Consider the following 13,020-nt stretch of genomic DNA (forward strand, 5'->3'; position numbering starts at 1 on the left):
TGATGGAGGGGAGAGAGGCATTCAGGCTTCATGGGACTGGAACCTAGAGATGGAGTTACAGTGAGGCCACTCTGAGATGGGGCCTCTGGAAGAGGGGCAGGATTGGGGGGGTGGGGGGAGAATGACCCCTTCTTAATCATGTCCCTCTTTGGAATCTACTGTCCCCTGCCCATGTTGCCCAGAGACACCTTTTGCAGGTTTGAGTGAGCCACTCCTCTGTCCCCACTTCACAGTCTCCCCCACCTACCCACCCAACACCTTCCCCTCCAAAAAAAAAAAAAAAAAAAAATCCATTCCAATCATATATTGCTTCTGCAAGCAGCAGGATGACTGGTTGATAAATTCCAACCCGTGAGAACTGGTCTGAGGAGGCTTAAACCTCCCTTCCCAGGGGTAGCCTAGAAAAAACTCCCTCTCCCTCCTCTTGGTGAAACTTTTGGGTAGGGCAGTACTGGTCCAGGCTTTCAGGGCACTAGCTCGGGTTTTTTGTTTTTGTTTTTGTTTTCTGCCCTCTTTCTCCTTCTGTCACATTGGGCATATTTAAAGAACTTTCACTGGATGCCTGCTTTGTGTCCATGTGCTGGGTGATGCTACGGACCAAGCCCTGGGTGACAGAGATAACCTCAGTACCTGCCCTCAGGGCCAAGAATGGGAGACATGGGCAGAGGGGTCAGGGTCAGGATGGGGGGGGGAAGCCCAGGACACCATAGGAGCCCAGAATGGGTCCTAACCCACTCAAGCATCAAGGGAGGGCTTCTGAGAGAAGGAAATCTTTGAGATGAGACCTGGTGAGAAACAGTCTGGGAACGGAAGGTGTACTTTCAGGATGGGGAAACAAGTTTAAAGATCCAGAGGCCCTTTATTGTCATTTTTGAGTACTCGCTATGTACCTAAAGCATTGGGGTTAAGGCAGGGAAGAAAACAGACAAAATCTGTGTTTATGGTGGTGGCGGGCACTCGAAGTCATTTTAGAAAAACTGAGAGTCAATCTGTGGTCGGATCACAGGGAGCAAGGAGTGTGTTTCAGGGACCAGACCGTGAAGGGCTTTGTGGCAAAAGGGAGGAGTTTGGATTTTGTCCCCAGGGGAGTAGCGAGCAAGTAACGAGTTCCCAGCAGTGCCATCCTGAGAGGGGAAGGATGGGGCGTCGGGGGTTGCAGGAGAGACCACCACAGGACGTGCTGAGAAGTCCTGAAGATTAAGAAAGGGGCCTCGGGGTAAAGTACTGGGGGGCGGGAGCACAGGAACTGGGCTGTGATCGCCCAGGCAACGTAGGCCGCGCCAAACTATTGGCTGGTCTTCAGCTACGTCATCCTCCGCCCCGCAGCGTCCGCCCTCGGAACCCCGGGGGCGCGGCCTCCGCGAGTGGCTCAGCCCCGCCCGCCTGGAAAACAGGGTGGGGAGGGGCGTGCCGACCAGCCTCGCTCCCCGACAGGGTCCTCACCTGGTATAAAGGCATCGCAGAGATCAATGTTGACGACTTTGGAGCGAGGACAGTGGCTGAATTGAAGGAAGCAGTTCTGACGTCCCCGCCACCCTCCACCCAAGAGACGTGGCCCCTCCCCCGGGCGAGTCGGAATCCTTTAAAAGGTCCGGGGTGTAAGGAAAGGGAGGGCCGGCCGGGTGTCTCCTGGCGACGGACCGGTGGCTCCACCCAGCCAATCCGCGCCCCGCAGCGGGCAGGGCTCCAGCCAATCGCGGCTCGCAGTTCGGCTCCTGGGCGGAGCGGGGTGGGCCGGAGGCCAAACCGAGAGGCCCTGGGGAGGTGAGCGAGGCTCGTACCCAGCACTGTTGGGTTGTAAAAGCTACGGACGTTCCACGACTTGGTCATTGCGAACCTGGCAGCTGAGGTGAGAGAGTCCACCTGGCTTGAGATTTGCCTTAGTTTAGGGAAGGTGGAGGCGTGCCCCCCGAGAGTCGTGGAGGCGGGGTCTGGGCGTGAGTCGGGGGCGCAGATAAGGGTGACTGATAGGGTTGGTGGGGCTTCGAGACTGAAATCGAGATCCCGGACTGAAGGCGAAGTTGTTGGGGTAAGATCTTCAAGTGGAGGGAGTTTGAAGCTGGGACATGGGGTGTTTGGAGAAGCGAGAGAACCGAGGAAGGAACTTTTGGGGCAGGAAATCTGGAGATTAGGACAATTCGAGTCTCCCGGACGGGTTGAATTCGGGGCTCTAGTGTTCTGGAAAAGGGGTGAGGGGTTGGGGCTGGGATCCTGAGCATTTGGAAAAACGGAGATAACTACGGGCAAAGAATCTTGGCAAGGGAGATGCAGTGGCTGTGAGGAGGTGCTGGTGAGAGTCCCATATTCAGGTCTTGGAGTCAGAGGGAGAGTTTGGAGGTGAAGTCGAAAGGCATTTGAAAGACGGGAGAAAAGGGGAAAGTTGACGGGTGAAGGTATCAGAATTAGTCTCCCAAACGGAATAAATCAGAGAGCATTTGTAGTTTTTGAGCGATGTGTTGGAGTCTGGGTTTCTGGACCCGAGAGCAGTTTGGGGAAAGAATCTAGGACCTCCTTGGGGTGCGAAACCCGAGAGAAAGCAGTTTTAGGGCCGGAGCCTGGGGTGGGGGAGGGGCGTTCCGGGCTTGGAGCTCAGACCCGCAGCCCTAGAGGCAGCAGAGGGCGGGGCTCGGCCGGCGCCGGGCAGCTGGACGTCCGGGTTCCCTTCCCCCACCCGCCCCGGGCACTTGTGCGCATGCCTTAAGGGAGGGCGGGGGAGGTTCGTCCCAAAGGCGTGCGGCACCCTCTGGGTATTGTAGTGCAAGCTCAACGTTAACGCACGTGCCAGGCGGCTATTGGCCCACATTTCCCAGAAGCCCCTGGGCCAAATTGTTGCCTGCCTGGACGTTGAATAGAGATCCAGGGAGGAGGCGGAGTCGGGCGTTGAGTCAAGTTTTAGCAAGTTTCTTGTGGGGCGCGCTTGGGGGAAGTCGAAGGCGCGGGCTAAGAGAATGAGGGAGGCTCCTTCCCTGCTCTTGGGAGAGCTCCCAGTCGGTTAGGAAGAGGGCATGGTCAGAAATATACTCCCTGTAAAAGAAGAGTTTCGACAAATTGGTGTCCTAACAGGGCTTCGGTGGCAACAGGCAATAATAGATAAATATTGAATGAATAAATGGCAATTAAATTCTTCTTCGTTAAGCGTTAACTGTAGATGGGTACCGTGTATATTACACATCGGATCTCCTTGAGAATACGGTGAGAATTTTTACATTCCTCTTTTTACAGGTGGGGAAACAGACCCAGAGAGGTAATGTCACATAACTTACAAAGATCAAACAGCTGAGCAGTGTCAAAGGCAGAATTCAAATCCAGGTTTCCCTGCCTCCAGTCCAGGTCTCCGTACTCCACAGCTGTCATACGTGACACTGTTGAAGAACCGAGTATTGTAAAAAGAACAGTGTTAAAGCTCAGGAACTTGATCCTCATCTTACAGCTGAGGTAACTGAGTCTCAAGGAGGCAAATTCACCATTCAAGGCCACACAGGCAAGTAGGGGGATGCAAACCCACCTATGTTTCAATCCAGATCTTGTTTTCTTAGTCATTTACATTTAGTCTCCTCCTCAGCCCTGTGGAATTCATATCATGTCCATTTTATAGATGAGGAAACAGGTTTAGATCATAAAAATGAACAACAACCGGGAGGTGCCTGGATGGCTCAGTCGGTTAAGTGTCTGATTCTAGATCTCCACTCAGGTCTTGATCTCAGGGTCCTGAGTTCAAGTCCCGCTTTGGGCTCCACACTGGGCATGGAGCCTACTTAAAAACCAAACAACCATACAGGAAATTCGGGATCTGAATTATCCCTGCGGTGTCTGACTTGCCCCTCTTCTCTCTACAGGGCATCATGGTAGGAGGCTTGAAGAGGAAACACACAGATTTGGAGGAGGAAGAGGAGGATGAGAAGTGGGACTGGGGTCCAGCAGGCCTGCGGAGCTACCAGCAAGCCCTGCTTCAAATCTCCTTAGACAAAGTCCAGCGGAGTCTGGGCCCCCGAGCACCCAGCCTACGCAGGCATGTCCTCATCCACAATACCCTCCAGCAGCTCCAGGCCGCCCTTTGCCTGGCTCCAGCACCTGCCCTACCCCCTGAGCCCCTCTTCCCGGGCGAGGAGGACTTCTCCCTGTCCGCCACCATCGGCTCTATTCTCAGGGAACTGGAGACCTCCATGGACGACACGGAGTCCCCTCAGAATCCAATAGCTCCCCCGGGCCCCCAGAACGAAGTGCTGCCCCAGCCTGATCCAGTCTTCTTGGAAGCTCTGAGCTCCCGGTACCTGGGGGACTCTGGTCTGGATGACTTCTTTCTGGACATTGACACATCTGCAGTGGAGAAGGAGCCTGCACTGGCCCCACCGGAGCCTCCTCACAACCTCTTCTGTGCCCCAGGGTCCTGGGAGTGTAATGAACTTGATCACATTATGGAAATCATTCTGGGATCCTAAAACTTCCAGGGGCTGTTTCTCATCTCTGCCTCAGTGGGCGGGATCCCTGGATGCAACTCTGTGTGTGTGTGTGTGTGTGTGTGTGTGTGTGTGTGTGTGTGTGTGTGTTGCAGGGGCTCTAAGCAGTGACTGTGGCCTCCTTTCCTCCCATTTCAGGGTTCCACAAACCGTCTTGCATGTGTGTGTGTGTCTGGTTGCCACAGCCTTCTGTGAAGGTGGGTCTTCCTGAATTAATTTATCTGTTCCAAATGCCTTAACGTGACTCTGTTTCTGGGAGTCTGATTTCCCACTTCCCACATTTCTTCTGCCTTTTCCTCCAGTTCCTGCTCCCCTGGTGACCACTGGGGCCTCAGGGAAGATAAAGCTGGGCCTGTATGTTGATGACTGGGATGTGCTGCCTGGTTGCTATGGGAACTCAGACTTTGTCACTTGCACCTGGAGGGAGCAGGAGGGACGGACCTCCTCCCTCAAGGCTGATCCCCACCTCATTGGCAAGACCCCAGTCCCAGCAGTCTCCTGATGCATAACCAGGCCGGACCACGTGCAATAGGGTGGAAATCAAACCGCTCCATGCCACATTATTTAAAAGAAAGGCGGGTTTTGTGGTGGGTTTTGTTTTGTTTTGTTTTTGATTGTTTGTAATGACTTTTTTTTTTTTTTTTTTTTTAATAAAAGTATTTTGGAAAGGGTGATGTTGCCTGAAGTTTCTAAACTTCAGCGGGTCGATGAGAGGGACCTGGTAAGTTCCCTGGACACCTGCACCACCTCCCCACACCCCCGCCAAAGTTGGGGCAGGCATATTATTAAACATAATATTTATAGAGTATTTGTTAAGAGTACTGTTGTATCCACTTTGTTTGGATTAGGTCATTTAATCTTCATGATAATACAGAATTCTGTTAACAGGTTTTACATAGGAGGAACCTCAAGTTCAGAGAGGCCAAATCACTTGCCCTAGGTCACACAGCAAGGAAAGCAAGGACCAGGGAGCTAGGACTCAAACTCAGTTTGCCTCCAGGGATTGGTTTTCAACTATTGTGTTTGTTGCTCCTTGGTAGACTTAGACTCCCCAGCCACATGGGTGCACAAAGAAAGGAGAAACTAAGTCCCATGAATTACCAAACTGTCAAAGGATAGGTGACTCTAGCAACTAAAAGTCATTTTTTTCATTGCATGCAATGTGTTGCTGGGACCCAGAGGGGAAAGAAAATGCCTAAAGATAGTCTGCATTAAGAGTAGATCTTTCTAGGGGTGCCTGGGTGGCTCAGTGGGTTAAGTGTCTGACTCTTGATCTCAGCTCAGGTCATGATCTCACACAGTTGTGAGTTTGAGCTGTGGGTCAGTTGGTCCCTGCACTAACAGAGGGGAGCCTGCTTGGAGTTCTCTCTCCCTCTCTGCCCCTACCCCACTGGTGTTCTCTCTCAAAAGGGGAGGGGGGGAAGCTCTCTCTAGAAAACTTGGCTAGGAAGTAGAGACCAGGTTGAAGTTAAAGTGCTAAGGATTTGGGGCTTTCGGGTGGCTCAGTGGGTTAGGTGTCCAACTTTCACTCAGGTCATGATCCCATGTTTCATGGGTTTGAGCCCTGCTTCAGGCTCTGTGCTGACAGCTCAGCCTGGAACCTGCTTTGGCTTGTGTGTCTCCCCTCTCTGCTTCTCTCTCTCTCTCTCTCTCTCTCTCTCTCTCTCTCTCTCTCTCTCAAAAATAAACATTTAAAGTGCTAAGGATTTATTTGGGAGGTACAAGCCCAGGCCTGTGAGAGGAGAAAAGAGGGGGGCCAGGAAGATGCAATGCTTAGCACTGGCTAAGCCACTTGCAAAGACCTTTGAAGACAATGCAGCAGGTGAGTTTATACAGCACTAGGGACTCTTCTAGAAGGTTTGCAAAGAGGAACTACACCGGTGGAGTCCACAGGCAGGGAAAGGAGGGGGATTTTGCTTGTGCTTTCTGGCCCAAAGCCAAGGTTCTCAGCTTAAGAGGGGCTTTGCATCTAAGTCTGAAAGCATTGGGGTAACTGACAGGTGCCAATGGGGAGAGAGAGAAGAAATGGTCATGAGAGCCTCAGGCACATGCGTTTCACATCTCATTGTGGATGCCCATGTCTTACTCCTACTTAAAACTCTCAGTGACTTCTCACACTCAGAATAAAACCCCAACTTCAAGGCCTGCAATACAGCAATCTTGGGGCACCTGGGTGACTCATTTGGTTAAGCAGCCAACTCTTGATTTTGGCTCAGGTCATGATCTCAGGGTTTGTGAGATCGAGCCCCACATTGGGCTCTGTGCTGACAGCAATGAATCCCTACTTGGTATTCATTCTCTCTCCCTTTCTCTCTCTCTCAAAATAAATGAATAAACATTAAAAAAAAAAACAAAAAACCTGTCAATCTTGCTCCTAACTTCCCCATTTGAATCTCCCACTCTTTCACACCACCAGTCACCCTGGTCTCATTTGACTCCATGCTCATAACCACCCCAGGGCCTTTGCACTTATTAATGGCCCAGAGGATATGTCCCCTCTAGCTTCACCAACATAAATATCCCTTTCTCAGAGAGGTCTTCTCTGCCCTTCCTAGCTCAACGTGTCTTGCTGCACCGAACATTCACCCCACTGTTTGATTTTCTTGGTAGCATCTATCCTATCTCAAGTTATTTATCACCTGTTTATGGTTAGCCTCCTGGTCTATAAAAACTCTGAGAGGGAGGGGTTTTGGTGGTCTTAGCCCAGCTGTGTGCCCTAGTGTACAAAACTATGCTCAGTACAGGTGTGCACTCAAAAACAATTTTTTTTGGCTATTAAAAAAATTTTTTTTAATCTTTATTTATTTTTGAGAGAGAGAGAGACTGAGCATGAGTGGGGAAGGGGCAGAGAGAGACGGGGAACACAGTATCAGAAGCAGGCTTCAGGCTCTGAGCTGTCAGCACAGAGCCTGCCGTGGAGCTCGAACCCACAGACTGAAAAATCATGGCCTGAGCCTAAGTCGGACGCTTAACTGACCGACCCACCCAGGCGCCCCTTTTTGGGCTATTGTTGAAAAAATGAACCGACCTTGCAACGGTCAACCCTCCCTCTTACCTCTCTGAATTCACCTTCCTCACAGTCTCCCCACTACTATGCTCCAGCTATACTATTCTCTACAGTTCTTCAAACAAACCAGCATGTCCCAACCTTAAGACTGGATTCACACCTGCCTCCCTGAGCGATTGTGCAAACTGGAAAGGAGGGCCTGATGCATGCCAAGGATTCCAATAATTGCTCAAATTTATTGTCTACGGTGGGCCTGGTGCTCTTCCAGGCATATGAATAAAACAGACAACTCCTGCCCTCATACAGCATGGCAGTTGGGGAAGGCTGCAACACACAAATAACTAAAACGGACAGTCTGTCGGGTGGTGACAAATGCTGTAGAGAAAAAGAAAGGAGAGCGATGGGGGTGTTAACTATTTCAATGGGGTGGCCAGAGAAGGCCTCACCGACAAGGTGACATTTGAGTCAAGACCTGAGGGAGGTGAGAAGTGAGTCATGCCAATCTGAGGGGGAACGGATGTCGATGCAGATGCAGACAGAGGTAACAGCCGGTGCGAAGGCCCTGAGGTGGGAGCCTGAGTGGAGCGTTTGAGGGACCTGAAGAGGTCAATGTGGCTGGAACAGTGCAAGAAAAGAGCATCCTAGGAGATGAGCTGAAAAAGACGTATGGTCTTGAGGGACTGAATTTTACCGAGTGAGATGGAAGCCATGGGAGGCTGTTGAGCAGAAGAGGGATGAGACCTGACTCACCTTTTAACAGGTCCTCCTTGCCCTAAAGATAATCGAGTGAAAAGGAATCAAGTAGCTTTCTAGTACCACAGTGAGGCCACTATAAGGAGCATCCCCACTTTCCAGATGGACAAACTGAGGCTCGGAGAGGCCCGGTATCCCCCGCACCCCGTTAAAGAGGCTGATGAGAGAAGTAGAAAGGCCGGCCCGCAGAGGGACCGGGTATCTGAAGACAGAGTCCACCTTCCCCAAACTGCGCTCTTCCGGCCCGCGGTGGGGGGAGGGGGCGCGGCCGCCTCGGGGCGTGGCCGATGGGACAGGCCCCTCCCACCTGCCCACTCCCCATCCCCAGCCGGCCGGGCGGTGGAATACTTCGGAGGTAGCGGCTGCGGCTGCGGCGGGAGCCGGCCCGGCGCCTGCTCCCTCCCCAGAGGCCGGGTGGGGCGGGGTGGGGCGGCCGGCGGGGGGCGGGGCGCTCCCCGACCCGCTTCCCCCTCCTCCCGCCGCGGGCGGAGCCTCCTCCCCAGGCCTGCCGGGCGGGCCTCCTGCTTCTGGTTTCATTTGCCGAGGCCTGACCTCTCTCCCTCTCCCTTCCCCCAGCCCTTTGAATTCCTGGCTCCTTCTGCACTCTCTGGTCTCAGCTCCAGGGTCACCTCCTCAAGGAGGCTCTCCTGGACCATCCCGCCACAGGCCTCCCTATTATACCGCCCTGTTTTGTTTTCCTCAAGGCACTGAACAGGGGCCGAAATTATCTTCGTCATGTATTCATCTTCTAGGGTCTCAGAATAAAACACAGTGTTCCATAGAGGGCTCTAAACCGCCTGAAAGCTTCTCTGACCTCCCAGGCAACACAGTCCAGCTACACTGGCCTTGCTGCCTGGCAAACTCCCTCCTCGGGGCCTTTGCACTGGCCCTTCCCTCTGGCCAGAACACTCTTGTTCCAGAGCTTTAGTACCTCTCTCGTTTCATTGGGACTATTCAACGTCACCTCTTCAAGGAACTTCCTACCAGCACCAACCAGCATCCTATCTACACCACGCACCCTTTCACTATTCTCCCCCTGCTCTGTTTTATTCTTTTCCTTTTCACTTCACCTTCTAAGAAACTAAGTAATTTCTTTATTGTATTAAGTGTATTGTCCACCTCCTCATGTCAGGGGTTTTTGTCTTTGTAGTTTTACTGCCGTATCCGTGCGGTATCATCCACGGTACCTGGCACACGGAAGGTGTTCAATCCATGAATGTTTGTGAATCAATGAATGTCTTTGTTTTCATATTTCTTTTCTTTGTTTACCTCCTCCCCTGAGCCATGAAAAGAGAGACCCTGTGAGGCTTATCCTCACGCTGGATCCTTATTGACTGTAACAGTGCCCAGAATATAGTAGGTGTTCAATAAATACGGGTTAATCAAGCTCTTGCGATTTCTGTGAGCTCTCCAGCATGCGATCTGGAGCAAGCCACTTGGAGACTCTGAGCCTCCTGTTTCCTTAGGCCATAAAGATAGGTTATGGGAGAAATTATGTGAACTTGCCTAGCAGGGGTCTGCTTCTAATTAGCATTTTACCCTCCTTTTATTATGAAAAATGGTAAGCATATAGAAAAGATGGGGGGTGGGATGTATTCTCAGTGCCTGTATAGCCTCCCATCTAGATTTAATTGTTAATATTTTGTTTCCTTTATCTACATATGTATATATGCATATGTATATTTTTTCTTTTGCTGAACCATTGGAAAGTAAATTGTAGACATCTTAACATTCTACCTCTAATAGCTCAGCAGGAATTTTTCTTTTCTTCCTTTTTTCTTTTTTAATAGGAAAGGAGGTTTTGTTTTGTTGTTGTTGTTGTTGTTGTTGTTTAAGTTTATTTATTTTGAGAGAGAGAGAGAGAGCAAGCACTTGCAAGCAGGGAAGGGGCAGAGAAAGGGAGAGAGAGAATCCCAAGCAGGCTCCAGGGGGCCACCCGCATAGAGCCCCAGTGGGGGCCATGAGATCATGACCGGAGCTGAGATCAAGATTCTGATGCTTAATTGACTGAGCCACCCAGGCACCTCGGTATTTCTTAAGATTAAGGACACTCACCTACAAACACAACATTTCACATCTAATAGAATTAAGATTTCCAGGGGCGCCTGGGTGGCTCTGTCGGTTGAGTGTCTGACTCTGATTTTGGCATGATCTCATGGTGCGTGAGTTCGAGCCCCACATCGGGCTCTGTGCTGACAGTTTGGAGCCTGCTTTGGATTTTCCCTCTCCCACTCTCTGTCCCTACCCCACTTGTTCTCTGTCTCTCTGTCAATAAATGAAAAACCTTAAAAAAAAAAAAAGAGCACCTCGGTGGCTCTGTTGGTTAAGCGTCCGACTTCACCTCAGGAGATCTGGTGAGTTCAAGCCCCACATCAAGCTCTGTGCTGACATCTCAGATCCTGGAGCCTGCTTCAAGTTCTGTTTCTCTCTCTCTCTGCCCCTCCCTTACTCACACTCTGTCTCAAAAATAAATAAACATTAAAAAAAAATTAAAAAAAAAAATAATTCCAGGGGCGCCTGGATGGTTCAATCAGTTAAGGGTCTGACTCTTGATTTCGGCTCTGGTCACGATCTCATGATGGTATGTGAGAATGAGTCCCATGACAACTGGCTCTTCGCTGACAGCAAGGACCCTGATTGGGATTCTCTCTCTTCCCCTCCCCTGCGTTCTGTCTTAAAAAAAAAATGTAATAAGTAAACATAAAATAAAAAGAATTAAGAATTCCACAAGTCATCTGATATCCAGTCTATATTCAGATTTCCCCGTGAATATCTTTTGTAGCTGTTTCTCCAACACCCCCTCCCCACCCCAGTCAGGATTTCGTGAAGGTTCATACGCTTATTTGGTTGTAATAAAGACATTATACAGTAATTTTCATTCTGGAAAATCCTCCACCATCAACCCCACCAAACCCTTTTTCTGTTTTCTTGAAATTGAATTGTTGGTGGAACAGCACAGTTGTGCTGCAGATGTTCCACATTCTGTATTTGTCTGATTGTGTTCATGTTTAATTTGTTCCTCTCTGTTTCCTATAAGCTGAAGGTTAGGCTAGAGGCTTTGTGAGATTCAGTTTATGAAATTTAACAGGGAGACTCCACAGGGAGTGTGTGTACTTCCTAACGCATCATATCGGGTGGTGCCCAGTGTTGGGGTGTCCCTCTCTTGTGGGTAGAGAGTTTCATTACATGGTTAAGGTGGTGAGAACCACATCTCCACATCATAAAAGGATATTTTCCCCTTGCAGTTAGCAAGTAACCTGTGGGGTGATGTGTTGGAGCCTGCCAAGATCCTGTTAACCTTTCACCCTAAGGTTTGAGCATCCATTGATAATTGATGCCTGAATCGAATCATTTAGTTAGCATTTTCTAGAGCTTACTTTGGCCAGAAGCTTTATTTACAACTAACAATTCTTCCCAGAACTCCAGAAGAGTTAGCAAATGAGCTACTTGGAGAAGCTAAGTCCCATTGTCAGTTTATCAGACAAGTGTTAAACTCCTGTCTACCTATACCCCACCCCACAAGTCCCCCTCTCCTTGAATTAAGTACCTGTGCTATGCCAACCGCTAATGCTACCACCAAAAGGACATGTCGAGCACCATTCTGAGCATTTTGTGCGATTACTCTTTTTTTGATATTAATTAATGAATTAATGTATGTATTGATTTTTAAGTAGGCTCCAAGCCCTACTAAGGGCTCGAACTCATGACCCTGACATCGAGAGTCACATGCTCTACAGACTGAGCCACATAGGCACCCCGTCCCCCCCAACCCCGGCCTTTTTTTAAAGATTTTGTTTTTAAATAATCTCTACACCCAATGTGGGGCTTGAACCCACACTCTCAAGATCAAGAGTTGCAGGGTCTTCCAACTGAGTCAACCGGGTGCCCTTATATGATTATTCTTTTTAATCCTCAAAATAATCTCATTTTAAAGGTGAGGAAACAGGGGCATCTGGGTGGCTCAGTTGGTTAGGGATCTGACTTTAGCTCAGGTCATGATCTCACAGTTCGTGGTTTTGAGCCCCCCTTTGGGCTCTGTGCTGACAGCTCAAAGCCTGGAGCCTGCTTCGGATTCTGTGTCTCCCTCTCTCTCTCTCCGCCCCTCCCCCACTTGAGCTCTGTCTCTCTCTCTCTCTCAAAAATAAAATACACATTAAAAAAAAATTTTTTTAAGGTGAGGAAACTGAGACCCGAGGGGATTCAAACACTCGCCCAAAGTCACAACGTTACTTAGGGTATGAAGCCCAGGATATGTGACTCCAGTGCCATCCACTCCTGCCCCCTCCCTCCACGCCTATAACCACCATATAACTGCCCAGCATTTGCTGAGTGTGCTATAGTGCTCTTACAGATACAAACTTATTTTAATTTTCCTAACTCCCAAGGGGTAGGTAAGAAGATGCCCATTTAACACACTGTGTGGCTCAGAGAGGTTAAGCATTTTTCCAAGGTCACACACACATCTAATGAGTGGTTAGAATTTGAACCCATGCCTATCTGGCTTACAGTACAGACCCGTTAGAGTTGGGTGTGTAAGAAGCTCAGTTTGGGTTTGGCAAGTGCATGGGCAGGTGTGAGGGGCCTGCACTTTGAGAGGTTAAAAACCCCTCCCCTCTACTGTCCCGCAGGGAAAACGGCCACCCCACCTGGCCCGGTCCCTTCACGCAGTAGCCGGGCATGCGCCCTGGAGCCAACCTACCCTCCTTTCGAACCTTCCCTCTATAGGCTCCGCCCATCACCGTCCAGGCCCAATCCCTGGGTGGAGGGCGGGGCCGCCACGGGAGTGGGCGGTAGTTAAGGAGA

The 13,020-nt window shown here is 50.3% G+C and overlaps 1 protein-coding gene across 12 annotated transcripts; it reads left to right on the forward strand.

The window, feature by feature from the left end:
• The first annotated feature begins 805 nt into the window (after positions 1–805).
• Positions 806–5,091, forward strand: SERTAD3 (SERTA domain containing 3). Of its 12 annotated transcripts, none has more exons than XR_006211824.1 (4): positions 1,623–1,849; positions 3,223–3,481; positions 3,837–4,654; positions 4,760–5,091. XR_006211824.1 is itself a non-coding variant. In XM_042969223.1 (4 exons), exon 4 carries the CDS (start codon positions 3,843–3,845, stop codon positions 4,437–4,439), a length of 597 nt encoding a protein of 198 aa, XP_042825157.1. In that variant the 5' UTR covers positions 1,623–1,849; positions 3,223–3,244; positions 3,326–3,481; positions 3,837–3,842; the 3' UTR covers positions 4,440–5,091. The 12 variants fall into 12 exon arrangements, 11 of the variants coding, with proteins under 11 accessions (XP_042825153.1, XP_042825156.1, XP_042825157.1 ...); XM_042969223.1 differs by having other exon boundaries at positions 3,223–3,244; positions 3,326–3,481; positions 3,837–5,091; XM_042969219.1 differs by lacking the exon at positions 1,623–1,849 and adding an exon at positions 806–1,589 and having other exon boundaries at positions 3,837–5,091.
• The last annotated feature ends 7,929 nt before the right edge of the window (positions 5,092–13,020 follow it).

Source organism: Panthera tigris, chromosome E2 (assembly GCF_018350195.1).
Source record: "Panthera tigris isolate Pti1 chromosome E2, P.tigris_Pti1_mat1.1, whole genome shotgun sequence".
Classification (NCBI taxonomy): Eukaryota; Metazoa; Chordata; class Mammalia; order Carnivora; family Felidae; genus Panthera; species Panthera tigris.

Coding starts and splice junctions, on each gene's coding strand:
- SERTAD3 (XM_042969219.1), top strand. CDS start 3,843: ATGGTAGGAGGCTTGAAGAGGAAACACACAGATTTGGAGGAGGAAGAG.